Source organism: Cervus elaphus, chromosome 19 (genome assembly GCF_910594005.1).
Source record: "Cervus elaphus chromosome 19, mCerEla1.1, whole genome shotgun sequence".
NCBI classification, from domain to species: domain Eukaryota; kingdom Metazoa; phylum Chordata; class Mammalia; order Artiodactyla; family Cervidae; genus Cervus; species Cervus elaphus.
Genome location: NC_057833.1, coordinates 68769156 through 68792256, shown reverse-complemented (window position 1 = coordinate 68792256; position 23101 = coordinate 68769156). Strand labels below are relative to the sequence as shown.

General features: G+C 40.3%; 1 protein-coding gene across 10 annotated transcripts in view; it reads left to right on the top strand.

Annotated features, from left to right (window-relative positions):
• The window catches only part of TTC3 (tetratricopeptide repeat domain 3), a 124734-nt gene that overhangs the window by 83513 nt on the left and 18120 nt on the right, over positions 1-23101 (top strand). For all 10 annotated transcript variants that reach the window (XM_043875204.1, XM_043875211.1, XM_043875202.1 and 7 more), the window contains 8 exons: positions 2224-2270; positions 3246-3302; positions 4949-5022; positions 6259-6423; positions 9542-10589; positions 11518-11583; positions 12812-12961; positions 21741-21880. In XM_043875204.1, coding sequence (XP_043731139.1) covers positions 2224-2270; positions 3246-3302; positions 4949-5022; positions 6259-6423; positions 9542-10589; positions 11518-11583; positions 12812-12961; positions 21741-21880 — 1747 coding nt within the window. The remainder of the gene's footprint in view (positions 1-2223; positions 2271-3245; positions 3303-4948; positions 5023-6258; positions 6424-9541; positions 10590-11517; positions 11584-12811; positions 12962-21740; positions 21881-23101) is intronic.

Genomic DNA, 23101 nt, shown 5'->3' with positions numbered 1-23101 from the left:
AGTGTCATGGCAAAGATTATATATTAAAGGGGTGGACTTTCTTACGAAATGGTTTGATTTGTAGCATTCAAGGAAACATCGGCTGCAGAAGGAGGCAATATTTGCAGAATCTAGAACAGATAGCATATCTGCTGTGGTGGGAAGAACCTAGATCTGGGAGTCAGAAAACGAGGCTGTGGCCCAGCTACACCCCTAACTAAGTTTGTTAGAAATCTTCTCTTACTGCCGCCTCAACGCCTTGTGCTAGGTGTGTTAACAAGGAGTTCAGAAATGCTTGCGCTAGTCTTTGCCCTCAGGACCTTATGTTCAGAAAAGGGAGTAAAATGAATATACAGGTAACTGTAATATGGGAGAAGAGAGGGCCAGGAAAAGTGCTGCGGGGTTCCCCTCCTCAGGAAGAGGAGATTTTTGGTGCAGGGGTGGAGTGAACATGGAGGTGGATCTGACAGTTGACATCCAGGGTTAGACATGTTGTACAATTCTGAGTTTAAGTTTCTTATCTTTGGTACTACATATATCTATCTCTTAGGATACTGTCTCTCCCTGCCCTCCTCCTTTTCCCTTCTCATCATACGTCTGCTTTAGGTATTGTTAGGAGTTAGACTTTCAGATTTCATGCTATTTGTTTTAAAGAATACATGAAAAGGTTTTGGCCTTGTACTAAAGAGTTACGCATTATGAAATTCAAATACAGTATAAGGGACTGAAAAGCTTACTTGTGTTGTGGTTCTTAGGGGAGGGCACACTCAGATATAGGTGGCTTTATTTTCCGGGGACACTGCTTCATGACTGGGGATGACATGCTTCTTGATAGCCTGGATTGATTGCTCTCAGCTTGCCTGCTGCTGGGAATAAAATGCTGTTCTGGGACTGAGCTTACAAAACTTGATGCATGTTTGGATTGCACGGGACAATTCAAAAGGACACAATTCCCTTTCATTGTGCATTTTCCCTGGTTCTTGTGTTCTGTGCCTAAAATACCCAATCCATCCAGTTGTGACAGTTTCTCTGCTCTCAGTCATAGGGTTGCAAGCCACCAACCAAATGACCAGCCAACAGATTTTCAAGTCCACTACCTCTGCCTCTCACACTTACCCCAACATTTTCAATTTTATCTCCTTTCATTTAAAGGAACGATTATATTGGTTAAAAACTTTTCAAAATCCACTTATCTTATAAATTAAGAGTGGTCAATAACATCACCAGTGCTGTGATAATTGGGAGACCCAAACTCTTTTTGGATCCCGTGTGCATGTCTCCCTGTTGGAATGGCTTAAGCCACATGAGATATCTCAAGATGATAGTGCTTTACATATTGTTTTCAAGCAGGAAACGCTAAAATTGGTCTCGACCCTTCCTCTTGCCTTTTACCCTTTATCTAGTTTGTTTCCAAGTCAAGTAAGCTATATTCTTGATCTGCCCTTCCCTGTCTATCTCTACTTCCCTAGGCCAGGATCTTAATAACCTTTCCATGATCTCAGTAGTCTCCAACTGGTCTCCATGCCTCTGACCCTCCCACTCCAAACCTTTCTCTCACGCTGCTCCTGCTGACCCTTCTAGAACACCTGTCTGATCCACTTTAAGTATTTTGTGGGAAGCACTTGCTTCCTTTTGCCTGCAGGTTGAGGTCACGGTGTCTGTCTGGGCTCAGCAGCGTGCTCCCGTCTCCCCTCTGACTGTGCCCCTCACTTCCTGCTGCGCCCAAACGTGCCTTGTGCTGTCCCTGCTCACACCCCCGCCTCTTGCTGGTTCATCTCAAGTCCTCTGTTCCCCACAGCCCTCCCTGACCCCTCCTTGGGCTGCTCCCCTTGAAGACTTCGTTACTCTGTCAGCTTTGTTTCCACTGCATTTACTGTGGCCTTTAGCACACTGGGCTGTGGTGTTTGCCTCTCTGTGTAGTTTGCAGAACATGAGCTTATTGATGGCAGGGACGTTTCTATACATTTCTGTATTCCCAGCACCTAGCATATGTAGAGTTTGGTGTCTAGAAAAAACTCAAGTTGTACTGAGTTGGATTGAAGTTTCGTGATTCTTAGTAGTTGGTTTTCTACTGAGTCAGCCAGTTTGCTCTTGGTTTCTAAACTAAACTTGTGACAAAACCAAATAAGGAGTAGGACATAGTGGATATTAGTAGTATCTGGGGTGGTTTTCTTTAAGGACTTGTTGTGTCGTACGGCAATGTGAGCTTTTCATTTCCTTACAATACCATGTGTCTTCTCACAGATAGCCGCTGCACTGTATTAAGGAAACAGGACAGTGGTGACGTGCCAGTAAGTTATTTCATCATTTTCAGTGTTTTATTCTAACTTGTTTCAGCCGAAGGAGGAGAGGGAGGACCCGGTGTTTGTTTACATCCCAGGAGGCACTCCAGAACCAAATCTGGAGGACTTCTGGATAACATGACAATTTTCTTAGAAAGGGTAATCCCAGTCTTCCTCTTGGAACAACAGTCAGCACACTCTGCAGCTTAAATTAGACAGTGTCCATAAATGTTCACAACTAATGAATGTTAATCATAGAAATAGGAAAGGAGTTCTTGAGTCATCTGATGGCATAAAAATGAAATGTTACCTTGTAATGATTAAAATTATGTTTTGTTCTGAAGGAAAACAAATGGACTTTGAATGGCTTACAGTTGAGCTTAAAAAGTTAAAATAATTCCAGAGTTGTCTTCCTTAATTAGTTTGTGGCAGTTTTTGAACAGAAATACTTGTTTAATGATTTTTTTAGGATCAAGTTGTCTGTACTTAAAATTTTGTCTTTGTTCAGTCAGATCCTATCTGGCTAACTGGAAGCACAGATGACATAACCCTATGGGAAGTTAGACGCTGCTTCTAACTTCACTGTTGGTTCCCTGGTGTCTGGCCAAGTGCAGAATGTCTAGTTTGCTTAGTAAAGGAAAGTCATTAAAATATGATAAGCTCATAGCTGCAATTACTTTGTAGGTCTCATTAATTACTTGAAATGACATAAACCTTGTTGAACATGAGTACCAGCACCTTAAGTTGGAATGATTAATTTTAGTTATATAGCATTAGGTGTCATTTAGTATTTTTCTTATTTTCTATTATAAATCGAAACAGTGGGGCTTAACACACTAAAGTGTTAATTTTTGGTAAACATTTTATGTACTTGAACTTAGGACTAGTCTATGAAAATCAGAATGGTATCTTTATTATGTATGGTAGCTTCATAATACTATTATTTGAGTGTTCAATAATTTTTTTTTTTTTTTTGCTTTTTAGTTTAATTCTACCAAGATAAAAAACAAAGGCAAGAAAAAGAAGCCAAAAGATTCAAAGGTATGGAATATTTTCTGTATTAATTCTTAATTGAGTTTATAAATAAGAATTAACTAGTTCTTAGGATATTTTGAAGAACTTTGTAGAGAAAGACTTTCTAGGCTCTAAAGATGTTTTGCCAGTTTTCTGCATTTTGAGGAAGTTTAAGTTTCATGTTGTATGTAAGTAATTCTTAATAGAGACTCTTTATTATCCTTTCCATTTTCTAGGTATTTCCTAGTGAAATTGTCGTAATGTAGCACTTTGTATGGCTGTTCCTCAGTGTGGCCAAGGCTGCTTTGAGATCAGGGAGATCTGGGTTCTTAACCTTGGTTCTACCAATTATTATTTTTATTATCTCTGTGACCTTGGGCAAATTGACTTCCCTGTGCCCTTGTGTCATTATCTGTATTACAAGACATGATGCGTATTATTATTAATTAATGGAATTATTACCTAAATATTTAAAGTAAAAATGCTGAGACTTCCCTGGTGGTCCAGTGGTTAAGCCTTCACTTTCCAGTGCCTAGGGTAGGGATTCAATCTCTGGATGGTCAGCTAAGATCCCACATGCCTTGTGGCCAAAAAACACCAGAACATAAACAACAGGAGCCAGTATTATAACAAATTCAATAAAGACTTTAAAAAAAAAAGATAAATACTAACCATCATGACAGAGTCTCAGAATTGATAGATTCCTTCCTTCCGCTCACCTAAAGCTCTGCTTCAAGCCCGTGAGATGACTGGGACATTACTTTTAAGTCTTAAGGTAGGGTCTTAATGGCTATCACACATTTGCAGAATCAAATGGGAGGCAGGGGTTGAAAATTAGGGGTGGATAAGAGTAGCTTATAAGTTCCAATACAACTTTTGTTTTTATCTTTGATTATATGTCTGTAGTTTATCTAAAATGAGAGTTTCCACAGTGATAGTTTAAAAATTTTTGGAGTGTTAGAAACTAACTCTTAGCTTGTGCCTATTTTTGGCTGTTTAAAATTTAATTAATGTTATGTTCCTGTTCACAAGAAAATTTAGATAAGTCATCAGTCAGTTCAGTTCAGTCGCTCAGTCATGTCCGACTCTTTGCGACCCCATGAATCACAGCACACCAGGCCTCCTTGTCCATCACCAAGTCCCAGAGTTTACTCAAACTCATGTCCGTCGAGTTGGTGATGCCATCCAGCCATCTCATCCTCTGTCGTCCCATTCTCCTCCTGCCCCCGCTCCCTCCCAGCATCAGGGTCTTTTCCAATGAGTCAACTCTTCGCATCAGGTGGCTAGAGTATTGGAGTTTCAGCTTCAGCCTCAGTCCTTCCAGAGAACACCCAGGACTGATATCCTTTAAGATGGACTGGTTGGATCTCCTTGCAGTCCAAGGGACTCTCAAGAGTCTTCTCCAACACCACAGTTCAAAAGCATCAATTCTTCGGCGCTCAGCTTTCTTCACAGTCCAACGCTCACATCCATACATGACCACTGGAAAAACCATAGCCTTGACTAGATGGACCTTTGTTGGCAAAGTAATGTCTCTGCTTTTTAATATGCTATCTAGGTTGGTCATAAGATAAGTCATATATATTGGCAATTTTTGTGCATAGTTATATAAACATTCATCAGTTTTAGTGGTAAATGTGGAAAATCATTGTCATTTTTGTTTTTTAAACCAGCCTATGTTAGTTGGATCTGGAACACCTTCAGTCACACCAAACATTGAGACTGTCACTTCAGGTGAAGACTATATGTAAGCACAGTCTGAGAATTTTTGCTTTTATTTTAACTTAAAAGGTACATTAATCTGTTGTCCTTTAAACTTGTCTTTTATTTCCCTAACTTCTCTGCCTCAAGACATGAATCTGTTATAACAACCTTATGTGACCCATTGTGGTTGATTTATATAGTGTAGGCTGTCGGTGTTAAGAATTGATATAAACTGTTAAAATCAGAGGGTTGATAACATTCATTTGATAAGGTTGAGAACTTATATGTATAGGATACTGTTGAAAATCCTAGAAAATACTCTTTAAAATGTTCAATGAAGAGAATGTCCTGTTGATAATTAGTAGGAAGATATTTTGGAGGCTGTATGTGATGTTATGGTTCAGCCTTAAGTAGCAATTTCCAGTGTATCTGGTTGTTGAAACTGAGTTTTCAAGAGACAGGTAGATACAAGAAATAAAACTAGTGAGTAGCAAGTAAGTTTTTTATATCATATTCCATTATGGACCAAAGAGCCACAAACGTTTCCCCCCCCCCCCCCCCCCCCCCGTTTCTTAAATGAGTTGTAGTAACAATTGTTTTGCATATTTTCGTGGACTCTTTGAATGGGGGAATTGTTTTAAGTTTAAATAATAAGAGCCTATATTTTGATAGCACTTATGTACCAGGTGCTGTTTTAAGAGCTTTTTATGTCTATATAAACTCATCTAATCCATTCTTCTTTCTTAGAGATAAATACTGTTACATGCATTTTACACAGAAGGAAACACAGGCACAGTGCAGTTGGCTGTGATACACAGCAGAGCCAGAGTTTAAGCCAGCAATCCTGTTTAGAGCCCACACTCAGCACTGCTCCAGCTTTGCAGAGTGCTAGAATCTTATGCTCTTTAAAAAACAAAAAAACTTGAAGTACTTTTCACCAGTCTCAATCTCACTTTAACTTAAATTGATCACCATTGTGATAAAACCTTTCATTTTGCTTTTTAACACGTTATAATTAATACAACATTGATTTTTTTTTCTAAACCAGAAGACTTTAAAGAAATTACTCTTGATAATTATTAATAAAAGAACTTAGTACTCAGGAATCTCTTGACTAAAGTTGTGGAAAGTTAACTTTTCTGCATTAAATTCTCTGGTAGTATGTTTTTGCATCCAAAAGTTGAATAATACATTATCTTTATTCCAATTTAAATGTTATTCTGGGTCATGTAGAAGTTTATTATTCACGAGAAAATCATTTGTGTTTTTGTTTTATCAGCAAACGCAGTTTAAATTCTGCGGGCCCCTTTGTAGTGCCCGATCACCTTCGGCAGGATGTAGAAGAATTTGAAGCTCTGTATGAACAGCACAGTAATGAGTATATTGTCCGGAATAAGAAGCTGTGGGACATAAACCCAAAACAAAAATGTTCAACTCTGTACGAGTAAGTGTCTTAACGTTCCTACAACTGTTACGTTGAGGTTGCCAGTAAAAGATCTTAAGTTGTTTTAAATTTGTGTCCCTTTCTATTTATTAAAAGAATCTGTGTTTGGCTCACAAACTCTGGGGAGGAAAAGTATGGCTTTGGTCATGTATTACACAAAGTTAATCGGACATTTTTAACTATTAAAAATTTTTTTAGAACCCTAATGTTTATTAGTTGTCAGTTTGAGCTGCTAATGTAGATTCTTTGTATTTCCAAAACTGTCCTAGGATAGGAATGATAAATGAAGCTTCCAGCCATAATCTTTTATTATAAATTCCACAGTATATATTTGACAAGGAATGGTATGATTATTTGCTTTCATTGTCTTTCCGTTGATATGATATTGTAGTTTGGTGTCTCCTAAGCCTGGTGACACTTAATGTGACTTGGTGAAGTATTACCCTTCACTGGGAAGGGATACCAGGATCTGGTGACTACTGCTGAGAGAGCTGTCCAGCTGGGGTGGTAGTACAGATACAGAACCCTGTATCTCTGTGTTCTGCTGAAACCTTGACCTCCCGACATTCATCTAGGAAAAGAGAAATAGACTTTTCCTTCTAAGAAAGTTTGGGCTGAATTACTTTTGGCTTGAAAATATGAATGTGAAATTAACACCAGGAAACTTCCCTAGTGGTTCAGTAAAGTTAGGACTCTGCAGGGGCACAGGTGTGATCCTTGGTCAGGGACCTAAGATCCCACATGCTGTGTGGCCAAAAAAAAAAAGAAATTTAAAAAAAGAAGAAGAAGAAAAAAATTAACACTAAAGTCAAGTCTGAGGGGGGTGGATACAGTAATAGAGTTCAGGAAAATCTAAAAAGCATTTGCCCTTTTTTTTTTTTTTTTTAAAAAGCTTGGGATTAATAAGTAGTACATGATGCTTTCTTTAGGAAAAGATGATGAGGGGCCGAGATCTGCAATAGAAAATTAATTTGTAAGCGAATTCCTGGAAAACCCATCACTCATCTGTAATTTGGTTATTTTTTCTATTTTTCTTGGTTGCATTATTCCTCTTCAATTTAGTTATATGCTCTTGGATCCCTCTTCATAGTTTTTCTTCAGAGTTGAAGTGCTGAACAAATCATATTCTCAGAGAACTGGATGACAACCTGGAATCAGCTGTAAAACTACACTGTTATTGTTGTTCAGTCACTCAGTTGTGTCCGACCTTTTGCGACCCCATGGACTATAGCCCGCCAGGCTCATCTGTCCCTGGGGTTCTCCAGGCAAGAGTACTGGAGTGGGTAGCCATTTCCTTCTCCAGGGGACCATACTAGTATTTCTTAAAACATGCTAGACTTTGCTTCAAGCATCTAAACTGAAGCTAAACTGTAGTTTTCAGGAGTTTGCTTCTTAGAGACTACAGTACCTTTTTAAGTGGGAAGAAATTAAGTAACTTTATGAGAAAAAAAGAGTTTGATTTGTTTGTGTATTTTGAAATGGAGTTTATATCTTATAATAGGAGAAAGTTGGGAAGTTACAGGAAGTCACACCTCAGAACTTAATTCTTTCTTTGAATTTTCAAAAATAAACATTAATGATGATTGGCTTAAAGATGATATTTTAATTGGCCAATGGGTAAAAGAAAAATGAAACTAAACTTTTGTATCTGAAAAGAATGTAGAGTAGAAAGCGTAATATATATGGTGTTAAGAATATTGTGATAACTGCTTTCTTTCTTCACTTAAATATTTCACTTTAAAGTAGGGAATTGGATTGATTTGTTTTCAGTGACCCCCTTCCTTCTAATGTTTTATAATACAGATAGTTGAAGTATATGGTATTCTGCATTCAGACAGTATATGGTATTATATACTGTTATAGTATATGGTATTATACGTTGCAGATAGTGTATCTGCAATGCAGGTAGTATATGGTATTCTGCATTTAGTTTTTCATAACAGTTCTTTAGTAGTGTTAATGAGTCAAGATTTACTAACCAGTTAAGGTGGAAGGTTTCAAAAAGAAAGTAGAAGATGTGATCCCAGCATGTAGCTTACAGATAGCAGGAGAGTGAAATTGATCACAGGTTGAATCACAGTGTGTTGCAAATAAAAATAACTTTGTGAAATAAGAATCATGTTTTTTCTCCCTGTCAGTTTTTGCCTACCAGAAAGAACATGTGGTTCTTGCTTACTTGTCATGCTTTCTTCCAAGAAAGAGGAAATTGGGTCCTGATCTTTAATCTACTTCTTTTAAAAAAGAGAAAGGAATCAGGAGCGTGTAGAAAATAGTGGTTTTTCAGAGGGGCACACCTAGAGCACTAGGATGGGGATGCTTTCTGAAATATTTTTCCCATTTCTACCCCTTGGCCCCGTGCTGACAGTGACATGCACGGGCACTATGGCAGTCCATCAAGGATCGTTTAAGACACATCATTCAATTATGAAAATATGTATACACATATTTGCAAATCATATATCTGATAAGGAGCTAATACCCAAAATGTATGAAGAACTGAGGCAACTCAGTAGCAAAAAAAAAAAAAAAAAAGTTCAGTTTAGAAGTGGACAGAAGATTCAAATAAACATTTTCCCAAAGAAGACATATAGATGGCCAGCAGATACATGAAAACATATTACAGAGACTTCCCTGGCAGTCCAGTGATTCTCTGCACTTCTATTGCAGGAGGCGTGGGTTTGATCCCTGGTCAGGGAGCTAGATCCACATGCTACAAATAAAGATCTCACTTGCCGCAACTAAGACTGAGGGTAGCCAAATAAATAAATATTTTTTTTAAAAATCCAAAAGCAAGTATTAAAAATATATATGTATGTATTTTGAATAATTATTTAATCACAGCTTATAAAAAATAACTTTTTAGTCTTTTTTTTTTCTCTACAAAAAATATCTTTTAAAGGATTATTTTCTGAGGAGTAAACTTAACTTTTGTTTATAGTATCATTGATTACAGGTAGCCTTTCTCAGATTTAATGTGAGTATAATATGTTTGTTGAGGAGGTGTTCAGGTCAGTTAGAAATAGTATTTTGCTTTGGGGAAATTTTTGAGAAATATTTTTTTCAGAAAACCGTGTGTAAGTGCTTCCTTATAATAACATATGTAAATTTTTTTGCCTAGCTATTTCTCTCAGTTGTTGGAGGAACACGGTCCCTTGGACATGAATAACAAGATGTTTTCTGAAGAGTATGAGTTCTTCCCGGAAGAAACACGACAGCTACTAGAAAAAGCAGGAGGTTTGAAAGCGTTTCTCCTGGGGTGTCCTCGTTTTGTTGTGATTGACAACTGTATTGCGTTGAAGAAAGTCGCGTTACGGCTCAAGAAAAAGAGAAAGAAGAAAAACATTAAGACAAAAGTAGAAGAAATTTCAAAAACAGGAGAGTATTTACGAGTTAAACTACCACTGAATCCAACTGCTAGGGAATTTAAACCAGATGTAATGTCTAAACCAGTGTCTGAGGTACCTTCAGCACCAGCTTCCGAGGATGTGAGGCCTCAGCCTGCATCTGCCAGTTCTCCCCAATCAGCTCGTGACACTGGGAAGCCAAAACCAGTTTCTGATAATTCTTCCAGATCAGTTTCTGAGGATGAGAAGCCCAAAGGGGTGTCTTCTGATTCTCCCAGGCCAGTTTCTGAGGAGACTGGTTACAAGCCAGTCTCCTCTAATTCTCCCAAACCAGTTCCTGAGGAAGTGAAAGCGACCTATTGGCCTCGACCCCAGCTGGTCACAGGATACTGTACATACCTTCCCTTTCGGGGGTTTGACATCACCCAGACACCACCAGCCTTCATCAGCGTGTTACCGACTTTGCCCCAGTATAGCATTTACACCCCTCTGGCCAGCGTTCCTGCTGAGTATCACCTGCAGAGACCAGTACCCATGGTGCCGTCTTTTGTAGCAAGTGACATAACGGAGCTGCACTTTGAGTCTCATCATTTCAGTGCTGAGAATGCCCCTGCTAGCCAGATGGCCTCCGAAACACAGACCCTTGAGGACTCTTTGGAAACACCGGTGAAGTCAGAGTACAGCTCGGATAGTGCTGATACTGCCCAGAGTAAGGCTAGCAGAAACGATGACCGCTGTGGAGATTCTGCCACGTGGGAAGTAAATCCGGAAAGCACAGATGAAGTAACACATATTCCATGTACACAAGTGGTTGCTGTACAGGTAAGACCACAGTGAGAAAGTCATCTTAATATCAAAGTTAAGTTTTCCTCTTCATTTTTCATTGCCCTTATATTTACTAAAATCCTGTAAAATAATGGACTTTATGAACCCTTTTTTAGGGCATGACAGGTAATGCCAGAAGGAATTTTGGAGTGTAGTAAGTAATACCCTCTGTCCTATCCAAGTTTTGCACCAGTTGGGACATAAAGCAGTAGAATCAGCAGATGGAGCCAAAGCACCGCCTTGATAATTAATAAAAGTGCAGTAGGATGATGTGGTTCTTTTCTCTAGAGAGTGTCTGTCCCAAGACTGAAGCCCATGACTTAGCAGCTTCCCCCATCGTTCACAGCAGTGCTGGACTAGAAGGCTTTCCAACTTGGGTGCTTGCCCCCAAGACAGTGCAAGGAAGAGGAACAGGAAAAATGTGCTCTCTGCACGGGCAGCTCCCAAGAGAAAGAGAAAAAAGAAGAGAGTCAGGGCTGCACATGCCCAGTTTCTCCTGTCAAACCAGCGGGGGAGTGAGGGAGATATAGGGCACAACCAGATGGAGAGAAACAAGGGATATGAATAAATGTTCCTTCCTAACAGTCTCAAGAATAAGGTTTCTCTGTAGTTAACCTTAATAAGGCATGAATGCATGAAGCCCTTATTGGTTATCCTCCTACTCATTAAGTTTTTTAAAAGCTTGCTAGAAGGCTTTGAAAAATTATGTTGAGTAATGAACCAAAATCATTTTCACTTTTACCAATTCCAAATGATACTCTTTCCTGTTACAAACATTTGTAGAAAGCATAGAATGTTATCTAAACTGACAAAAAAATAAAACCCTTGAAAAAATTATGGACATGTTTCAAAATGTTATCAAATGATGGATTTATTTTACTAGAGCCTTTGAGACAGATTGAATGTGCTTGTTTTGCCCCCGAAGGTGTCTTGGAATATGACACATCAAGAAGTCAATACTGAACCATATGGTCCTTTTGAGTCACAACAGGTGAGTCAGAGCTGTATTAAACTGTTAGAAGGTTTAATTTTCATTACTTTAACTAAATGGGAATAATGAACTTAGAACTATTTTGAAACGAGTTATTCCTTATAAAACGTCATAAAATAAGCCTTGTTGTTGAGTCACCAAGTGATGTCTGACTCTCGTGTAACCCCATGGCTCCTCTCTCCACGGGATTTCTCAGGCAAGCGTACTGGAGTGCCATTTCCTACTCCATGGGGTCTTCCCGACTCAGGGATTGAACATGCGTCTCCTGCATTGGCAGGCAGATTCTTACTGCTGATTATTTAAACATGGACTGTATTCATAGGGCCGAACTTTCTGGACGATGAAAACAGCAGACTGGTGTGTATGGTCAGCTTGGCCATAGTTCACAGTTTTCTGACAATGAACAGAATTTCAGAACCTCAATTCCCTGCCTTTGTACACTTGGGAAATGCTAACGTGCTGTAAGAGGTGCAGGGGATGGGAAAGGTGGGCCAGGTGTGTGCACCTGGCTTAGATTCCCAAGCCTGGCTGCCGGTGCCCTCGTAGCTGGGCAGAGCAGTTGGCTGCAGCTGAGAGGAGCTGCCAGCATCTGACATGTGTTCCATTCACAACAACTGTGTGACTGCTGCCCGCCTCAGCAGGATGAAAGGCTTACAAATACATAAATGCTGCTCGTTGCTTGCCAGCATTTCACAGTACAGTATGACTTCTGTTTGCTTTTTTTAAAGCTGTCCAGGAGACAGTTACATAACTGAAAATAATTTCTTGATAATAATTTAAGTCATCTTTTAAAAATAATCAGCAACCGTCTATTTGAAACGCTATAAAAGTAGGGCCAAAACTAATAGGTCCTATTCATATCTAATGCATGCATAATATTTGCGGTTCTTAGGGCCAGTAGATAGTTCTTGATGTTAATTGCGGAGGATGACAGTCATATCAGACTATTTAATACTGAACCCTTCTAAAACAAATATTCAGAGCTAATTATGGTGCATATTGGAAAGTTTCCTTATGAATTCCAGTAATATGAATAACTTTTTAAAAAAAGAGCTGACTTTGCTAAACAATGTAAGGGGTTTTAAATTCTTGAATTATTGTGACATTTTCCTTGTAAATTTTCATCTGCCTTATATCCTCTTGTTTATCTGAAGAGACATTTCAGAACAAGATCAGAATTAGACTTTTAAAACTACTTTTGATAGGTAATTTTGTATCATATTTGTAGGGGGGTATTTCACAGATTGAAAAGGAGTACCAGGTTTTACAAGAGCAACTTAAGGGAGCATGTGAATATTATGAACAGAACAATGTCAAGGGCTCAGAAGAAACCAAGGACTTGGAAGAAAAGTTGAAAAGGAACATCGAAGAAAATAAGGTAATCCTGTCTGAAACCTCTTTTTAATAGCACATGGTATCATTCAGAGAATTGTGCTTGTGTAGCCTCAGTTAGCTGAGCTACTGCATTGTTGGCTAAACAAAGGATTCTTTCTCACTGTTGCCTATTTCACATTTTTTTATGACGTTAAAGTGACAGTGTTTTTATTTGCAGTGTTTTACAACCTCTACAAGTTGTCATGTAAGAAAAGGGCTGTGATTCTGAATTTTCATTTATCTATAACTTGGTTTCCTTGATTAAAACTATTTCCTGGTAAGTTCCAAGTTAAATTCTTTATAGTGAGAGTAGTCATGTAGCACTAGAGGTTCCACATGTGAGGCCTGGAGACAGACTGACTGGGCTCAGATCCAGGCTTAGTTATACACTAGTTCTGTTCCTGGGCAGACTGGTGTGTGTGGTGTTTGTTTAACATCTCTGCCTTGGTTCTGTAGTTTGGGTAATAATTGCTCCCATTTTATAGGGTTAGATTCTTACTCTTTTTTAATGTTCAGACTTGTTTTATTTACTTTTGGCCACACTAGGTCTTCCTTGCCGCACATGGGCTCGCTCTGGATGTGGAGAGCAGGGGCCCCTCTGCGCTGCGGCGTGCCGGCTTCTCGCTGTGTGGCCTCTCGCTGCAGCGCACTGGCTCTAGGCGCAGGCGTTGTGTAGTCGCTCTGTGGCATGTGGAATCGTCCTGGACCAGAAACTGAACCCACGTCCCCTGCGTTAGCAGGTGGATTCTCATCCACTGTACTGCCAGGGAAGTCCTCATTGTGGTTTTGATTTGCATTTCTCTCATGAAGAGTAATATTGAGCATCTTTTTATGTGCCTGTTGGCCATCCTAATGTTTTTTTTGGAAAAATGTCTATTCAGATCTTCTGCCTATTGTTTAATTAGGTTGTAAAAACTGAAGTCTTTGTACAGAGGTAAAAAGGGTCTGTTAGTCCGTTTAAGAAAGGAAGAATTTGTGCCAGAAGTCTGAGTCATTAGCTGAGGTCACATATTAAATAGAAAAAAATTAGCTGTGGGACCTTAATCAATAATAAACATTTGTTGAGTATACCCAGAAGAAAAGGGTTGGTTTGTAGAGGTGACTGTTATAACACTCCTTAGTCCATGTTTTCACTTGGGATGAGACTGGGGAGATTTGAAAAATTAGAAGGAACCAGCCTTTCTGCTCAGTTGCCCAGTTGAATGAAATCTTCCTGATTAAGAAGAGGGGAAAATGAACAAAAATAAACCCTTTCACAGAGACTCATAGAACACTAATTTGGATAAGCTACTTGGGGGGCTTAACAAAACAAAACATTTTTGTGAACTTCGTATTGTGTCAGGAAAATTCAGTTTTAATAAACCTGTATGAGAATGCCTGTGTCCACCCAATTAAGTGATGCAGACAGATGCAGACACAACCACTTGATTTGAGGTGGTCATCTGGTGAGTGAGGGCTTCCCTGATAGCTCACTTGGTAAAGAATCTGCCTGCAATGCAGGAGACCCTGGGTCGGGAAGATCCGCTGGAGAAGGGATAGGCTACCCACTCCAGTATTCTTGGACTTCCCTTGTGGCTCAACTGCCAGGGCAGGGAGACCTGAGTTCAATCCCTGAGTTGGGAAGATCCCCTGGAGACGGGAAAGGCTACCCACTCCAGTATTTTGGCCTGGAGAATTCCACGGACTATAGAGTCCATGGGGTTGCAAAGAGATGGACACGACTGAGTGACTTTCACTTTCACATTTCACTTTCTGGTGAGTGAGGCTCCTTTCTTTCTGGTAGAGGCTTCTCCAGCTTTATAAGCTCCTGGTTTGACTGCACTGTGTTTGTGCAGTTCATCAAGACCGCTTTGTACACGGGACCAAGAAATGTACAGTAAATGAGCACCCAGGGAGGAGGGCTGTGAGCAAGCAGCGGCTTTGACCAGTGGGCTTGGGCTCTTACCCTGCTTCTTAACTTTGCTGAGACTCTGGACCTAGTTCCATGGGATTGTGCTTAAGAGTAGTCAGTCCATTTTTTAAGAAGGGCCATTATTTTGTCCCTCAAATTGCAGACCTGTTAGGTTATTGGACTTTCCATGCAAAATGTTTGCTTTCAGGATAAATTGTTCACCTGAGTTCCTTAGGTATATATTATACAACCTAAGGAACAGGGAGGCCTGGGGTGCTGCAGTCCATGGGGTCGCAAAGAGTCAGATACGACTGAGCGACTAAAATGAACTGAACTTAGAACTGATAGGTCATAACTGGGTTGCCGTATTGCTCAGGGGCATATGTTCTCTCTCTCTTAAAAATTCTTTATTTATTTATTTTTACTATACTGGGTCTTCATTGCTGCACGGGCTTTCTTTAGTTGCAGCAAACGGGGACTACTTTCTAGTTGTGGTACGTGGGCTTCTCATTATAGTGGCTTCTCTTGTTGCGGAACGAGGGCTCCAGTAGTTGTGGTTCCTGAGCACCAGAGCACAGGCTCATTATTTGTGGCACACAGACCTAGTTGCCTCAAGGTATGTCAGGTCTTCCTGGACCAGGGGTCAAACCAGTGTCCCCTGCATTGCAAGGCGATTCTTAACCACTGGACCACCAGAGAAGCCATCTTTTTTGTTTTATTAAGGTAAAAGTTCACATTTAACCTTTATATAAAGTATACAGTTCAGTTGTTTTCAATATATTCACCATGTCATATAATCACCACCACCATCTAATGCCAGAGTTGTTTTCATCAGTCCAAAAAGAAGCTGTATTCCCACTAGGCAGTCACTCCCCATCTTTTGAAGGTCATATGTTCTTAAGGTGCTTTAATGAGATTTGCTTATAGCTAAGAAGGGTATTTAGTTAGCATTGACTCTTAAAACAGTCAAAATAATTTTGGCCTAGATGAATTGATGGAGTAGAATCTGAAACTTTGTGCTGTTTCAACAGAATCTTGGGTTCCTGCCTACCAAAACTTCCTCAGCCCACATCTGCAGAGAGGTGTGGTCCTATTCAGTCACGGTCCTTGCCAAGTTCAGCTTTTTTCTAATCTAACATTTATGGAGCTCGGGTTATGTGCTGTACTCAGTCATAAAGGTTTTAGCTATATTATTTTATTAAATCTGAAAGCACTTTAGTGCACTAGTGTTCCGGTATGTAGCATTGTCTCCATTTTGCTGATGAGGAAATGGAGGCTGGACTCACTAAGGTGTCTTGCTCCAAGTTGCACCAGTAGTAAGCAGAACAGGTGGTGAATGTCAGGCTCCAGATCCATTAAGAGAAGGTCTGTTCCACAACCAGTTGAGAAACATTTCCCAGCACTTCGTGAGCAGTGTATCAGTTAACTGATGCCATAGTAATGCTAAGTAAAAACCTCAGTGACATATAACAATAAATATCACATGTGCGTCTGCGGGTTAGCCAATCCTGATTGAGCTTGGCTGGACGGCCTCACCTTTGGATCAGCTAGGGCTCTGCTGTTCTTGGCTGTGCTTGCTCACGTATTGGGGTCATCTGGCTATAGACCGATCTACAGTGGCCTCAGCAGGGGCAGCTCCATCTGTCCCGTGTGTCTTTCATCTTCCAGCATGAGTCCAAGGGCAAGCAAGAACCAGCCCTGCTGATAACCCACCAGACAAAGCAAGTCCCATAGCCAGCCGAGGTTCAAGGGGCGGGGAAAGGCTCGCCTCCTGAGTGGAGGGAACTCCAGGGTCCCCCGACAGAGGCTGTAGATGTGGGGAGGGTGCAGGATGGGCTGTGTGTGCCATCGCTCTGCCACAGCAGGTCAGTGCCGGTAATGCGTGAACACTCAGCAGTCACCTCGGGCTTGAAACCCCCCTGTGGTTGGTGCCTGCTCCATCTCCAGCCTTCTTCTCTGCTGGCACTCTGCATTGTCCTCTACCCTTAAAGGGTAGTGGAGCTTGTGGTGTGGTTTCTTCACTTCTAAACCTCTTCCCAGCACTGGTCCTTCTGCCTCAAGGGCCTTCTCCATCCCTGTGCCTGGCTCACCCCTTATCTTTGGGCCCAACTCAGGCATCACTTTGTGGAGGAAGCAGTCACTGACAGAACCTCAGCCTTGGTTAGAGGCCTTTGTTAATGCAGTAGTGATAATGACCACCTCACTGTATTAGACCGTAATTATCATTTTGTTAACATCATTATTGAGATGTAGTTCACATGCCATAAAATTCACCTGTTTAAACTATGTAGTCAGTGTGTCCAGTATAAGCACAGAGTTGTGTAGCCATCTCTGTAATCCACGTTTAGAACGTTTTTATCACCCCAAAAGAAGTCTAATCACTGCCAGTCACTCCCTGTTCTCCTCCCTCCCTCAGCCCTTGGCAACCACTAATTGACTCTGTGGATTTGCCTATTCTGGGTGTTTTATATAAATGGCATATTATACATGGTCTTTTGTGAGCACCTTCTTTCACTTAGCTTAACGTTTTCAAGGTCTACCCAAGTACAATGGTCCATGTAACATGGATCAGTGCTTCATTCCTTTTTACTGCTGAATAATATTCCATCATATGCTGTATCACATTTTATTAACCCATTCATCTGTAAATGAACATTTGAATTCTTTTCATTTTTTGGCTGTTACAAATAACATGAATATCTTGAGTACAAGTTTTTGTGTGGACACATGTTTTCATTTCTTTTGGATGTATACCTAGGAGTGGAAATGCTAGGTAATCTGTTAACTCCATATTTAAGAGTTTGAGAAACTACCAGACTATTCTAAAACAGCTGCACCATTTTATATTCCCACCAGGTGTGTGAGGGATCCAATCTTTCTGTGTTCTCATTAACACTTTCTATCATCCATCTTTTTTATTTTAGCTCTTCTAATGGGTGTAAAGTGGTTTCTCATTGTAGTTTTGATTTGTGTTTCCCCAAAGGCTAATGGTGTTGAGTATTTTATATGTGTTTTATGTCTATTTTTATATATTTGGAAAGTGCGAGAAATGTGTTTTAATCCTTTGCCCACTTATTAATTGGATTTTTTGTTTTTTTATATTGAATTAAGAGTCTATATACACACACACACACTTTTATATATATGTATTCTAGGTACAAATTTCTTATATATGATTTAGAAATATTTTCTCTCATCTTCCCATATTTGCAGATTTATTTCTCCTGTGCCCCATTCTGTGCACTGTCTTTTCACTTTCTTGATGTCACCATTTGCAACACACAAGTTCTAAGTTTTCAGTGTAGTTCAAGTTTCTCTCATTTTTCTTTTGTTTCTTATCCTTTTGATGTCATAGCTGAGAAACCACTGTCAAACCCAAGGTCAGCAATATTTACTCCTATGAGCTATAGAGTTTTATAGTTTTAGCTCCTCCACTTAGACCTGTGATTCACTTTGAGTTAATTTTTTGTGTATGGTATAGTAATTATCTTTTATGCATACTTCCCCCACCGATCTATGACCCCCCTGAGACTGAGGACTGTTTCTTGGCCGTCCTTGGATCTGAGTGTGCAGACTAGGAGCTCCGCCAGTGCTCCCCAACAGTGTGTACTGGGCCCCTAAAGAACTGAGTTTAGTGAATGGTGTCTCCATATTTCAGCAGCCTAGGGAAAGGTCGTCAGGCCTGTATGTTCTGTGATGACTGTTGCTTTATTTACTGCTAGTATGTAGTGGAGGGTAGCACTCATTCTTTCATTTGACAGATGTTTATATTGGATGCTCCTTAAGTGCCAGGCTCTGTGCTGATCTTCCAGGACTTTTATGTCGCACCCTCTTCATGAGGCCCGGTAGGCATGGTGGTCACCTCCGTCACAGTAGTGACTCAGCAAATTCAAGATCAGCAAGGTTGCAGCAAGGAAAGTGTGAGTTGAACTGTCCCCAGGCTGGAGGAAATGTCACCGAACTGTTGAACCTCTTCTGCCTAAGGACAGTTGGCCTGCACATCTCAAGGCCGCTGAAGTCCAACCTACTCCTGAGGCAGGACTTGAAATTCATGAAGGACCTGGGCTGGTCAGAGGTACATTCACGATGTTGAATCTACCTGCCAGGAACATCCAAAACCCTAAAGTGTCTAAAGCTGATGAGGGTGGAATGTTCTAAGTTGGTTCCCGTTTTGACTAGAAGCTGTTATTTCCCAGGGAATCTGTGTAGCTTGGCTCCAGGGTACCCTGTCCTCTCTGAAGGAGGAGACCCTGAGTTTCTGTAGCTGAACCCTTGTCCTCGGTGACCTGGCCACATTCTAAGCCTAAGCAGGAAGGTCAGATTATAGGGAACCTGGTCAGAGGTGGGACATGAAAGGCTCCCTAAAGCAAAAATGAAATTGAGATACCATTAAGCAATCGTTGATGCTAGTAGAATTTCAAACTAGAAAATATTAAAGTTTAAACTTCTTTTTTGTTTCTTGTAAATATTGTTCCGTTCTCACTCACACAGTAATTGTTAGAAATAGTAGTCCAGAGTATATTTTATTTATAAATGACTGGCATTTACAGGCATGTGCACAACCTGTCTGCTAACATTGAAGAGATGACCTTTCGAAAAAACTGGCATAAAACTTATAGAGAATTCGTAGGTTCAGAAGAAGTTTCAAAAGGCAGTCCTTACTTAAGGTAGCTGACAGAGAAGGCTATGTCTCAGGTGATGGTGTACCTGGCCACCCAGAGCCTCAAGATACAGCGTTTCATTTCTCTTTGTCACATGGCCTGAAATTCTAACAAGTATCTCAGCCCCATGGCCTTTATCACCAAGCAGAGATAACACATTTATATTTTAAAAAGCAAACAAGTATTGGACTTGCCAAATAAAACATGCACGCCGACCCCGTGTAGATTAGAGAATCACTTAAGCTAAAGAGTGAAGTGTGACTACTTCCAGGTGAGTCGAAGTGGGTCTTTGTAGCACATTGCTGCCATCAGGCGCACTTGGGGTGAGAGATTGAAAAGGAAGGAGAAGAGAGACGTGGAAGTGTGCCTGGCAGGCCCTTGACTGGGGGGTGCTTAAGTCAGGAGTCCAAACTCGAGGGTGCTGAGGAAGGAAGGGCCCCCGGTGGGTGGAACTGAGTGCCAGAAGGAAGGCGGGAGGCTGTGAAGGTGGACATGAATTTCTCCAAACCTGTCTCAGAGGGTAGCCTTCGCTTTCCTCTTTGTCTCTCCAGCATCGCGTGCTCTGCCTCAGCACCCCAGTGGAGATTTATTTCTTCCTCAGTTTAATAGACTCATGGTCTGGGAATGTGCCCTCTTTAACACTGTAGACCTCATTTTGTTCGGCTTACAAATGGAACTGAGAGCTTCTTGGAAGAGAAATGTTGGCTGTTTAACTGATGTTTCTGTTATAACTTTCTATGGGGAAAGTGCATTCCAAGTTACAGCCAATGAACTGGTGAATGGACTTTGAAATTGTAGTATGTTAATAGGTGGGAGTTTCCCGTGTTGGGAAAGGTTGTTTGGGAAGCAAAACACACCTGACTTCGGTGTGCTAACCTATGCTAGAGGAGCCTGTTGGCAGATGTGTAAACCAACAAGAGTTAGAAATACGTTACTCCTTTCTCTGGTTGTGTTGAAAGGTGGTTATTTGTTATTTCAATTTAGTATTTTATTCCTTGGATGTATAGTCTTTGTCAGACACCTATAAACTTCTGTCCCATCAAAATGATTGCAGGTTCAGAATTACTGAGTTCTTTTATATATTTTATTGTTTACTCAAATTTATTTAAAAATACATATCTAGGTTGATTTCTCTCCTGTATATCTTCCATAGTCTCCTGTTTTGTTAATAGAATTTTATTTAGTTATTCATCCAGGGTAGAGATTCTGTCACCTTCCGCTTTACATCACATACCCACATGGACACACGGTCTTCTTATCCATCCTAGTCTTCTAAAGTGTCCTTTATTTCTTTTTATCATCCCTTTAGTTACCTCTGTCATCCTCATTGTCTCTCACCTGGGCTACTGCAGTGAGATTTTATCTTCTTCTAATATAGAGTATTTGACATTAAAGGTTATAATTCCTAATGGGCTGTGAAGTCAGTTTAATGATGCTGACTAAAATTGTTATTAATAATAGAATAGAAATATAGGAAAACATCTCAAAAACTAAGGCAGTGTTTTTAGCTCTCTGTGTGTGTAGATGCATACATGTATGTATATAATGCTGGGGATCATGATTAAAATGTGTCTGCTGTTGTGGATCACAGTAAGAAAGTATCAGAGAAAGTCAAGAAAATGAGAAAGCTGCTGTTCTGGTCTAACCTTCATGTACCCTCTTACCCCTGATCTACCTCTAGGTCTTTCAGTTATTTTTCTGAAATAAGAATCTCATCATCTCTCAACCCTGCTGAAGGCTTCCTGTTGTCTGCAGGATGAGGTCCACACTCCTCAGCGTTGCTCACAAGGCCCGTGATCATTTTACCCCAAGGTGCCCCAGGCGCCTGAGGTCCTAACATCCACCTTGTACTATTCCATACAGATATGCCTTTCTCTTCTAACCTTCTGCCTCTCCATGCCCACTACTTGGAATTCATTCTCCGTGTGATAGCCCCATCTCTGAAGACAGAGATCAAATGGCAGTAGTTTGGAGAGTCCCTTCTCGAGTACCAGAGCATCTGCCATGTCTCTGCCCCTCCTCGTTTGAGGGCTGAGGCTGTGTGTTGTGTGACTTCATGTCCCAGGCTCGGCTGGGGTAGCTCATACAGCCAGCTCCTGAGTGTGTGTTCCGAGGAAATGTAGTCATTGGTTAAGCTAGTTCACCACCGCAACACTAGTCTCTCAGGCTCTTTAAAAAGAAAAAAAAGTAAATCTTCCCATTTATTTAGATACTTTCTAAAATGTTTTTAGATCTCAAAGACAGAGCTAGATTGGTTCCTTGAAGATTTGAACAAGGAAATTAAAAAATGGGAACAGGAGAAAAAAGAAATCCAAGAAAGACTAAAGACACTGAAGAAGAAAATGAGGAGGGTGTTAAATGCCAGAGAAATGTAAGTAACACTTAAAAGACAATGATTTTCATTTATTTTTAATTTGGGTATATTTTGGGTTATTTTATCCTTTTTGGTATTCAGTTTCAGACTATCAAATAAAGTGAAAATTTTAGACACTTCTCATTTCATTCTGAAGAACATCTGTTGAGAATTATCTCACCTACAGCTTTTTCTAAACCTCTCATATTTATACATAAATAAAAGTAGAACTTCTGAACACCACCTCTTTCTCTGAACATTATCTTTGACCCATTTTCTTTGTAGTAAAATGAGGGGAGTTGTCTAGATCTACAGTTCTTTCCAGCACCAAGATTCTGTGGTGATCATTTTATTTATTACTTCCACCCTGAATCTTTAAATTAGTAAAATTTGGTCCTATAATACAAAGGATTCAGTAATATTAATACATTCAGGCAGTTGTCAGATGGGCTAGGTTTGTTTTAAGATTCTCTGCTATCTATTGCTAACCCCTGTTTCCCTAAATAATCGTATGACTCCTCAGCTTAATTGCTACCTACTGTTGAACAGAATACCTGAAGCTTGTTGGCTTAAATTAATTTTTACTTGATCCGGATCTTGCATTCTGGGCTGTCTTGGCTGGGCCACCCTGCTGCTGGTCTTTTCAGTGGTTCCCCCTGTGGCTGCGTTTAGCTGGAAGTTGGCTGAACCATTTTGGCCTCTTTCTCTCTATGCAGTTTCAGGGCTTCTTCCTCTCCACGGGACTTCTTCATCTGATTTTTATCTCCAGCACAGTAGCCATACCTCCTGTGTGGTGGCTAAGAGCTTCCACGAGTACACAGGTGGAAGCTGCCAGGCCCTCTGAAGCTTTAGGCCTGGAACCTTCAGCATCACTTCTGCCACATTTTGTTGTTTCGGGCAAGTTGCAGGCCTGGTCCAGATTGAAGGGCATGAGTAAGGGGAGGCATGGTTCTCTGGGGGCTGCACTGCCCACACTCACTGTTCAGGGCATTTATGTTTTGTCCACTTGCTGTGCCCTGTGATCAGATGAATTTCATTATGAGTATTTCTAACCTTACCTTTGGACAGTTTTTAGGTAGTCATGTATAAAGCATGATGAAATGGAAAATACTGCATATGTCATGTAGTTTTGATTTTGCTCAAAGTAGTTTCATTAGAAGAACATATTTATGGAAATGTAAAAAGCTTTTTACCTCTTACTGTTTGAGCAAGTACAGTCTTAATTTTTACTCAAATTCT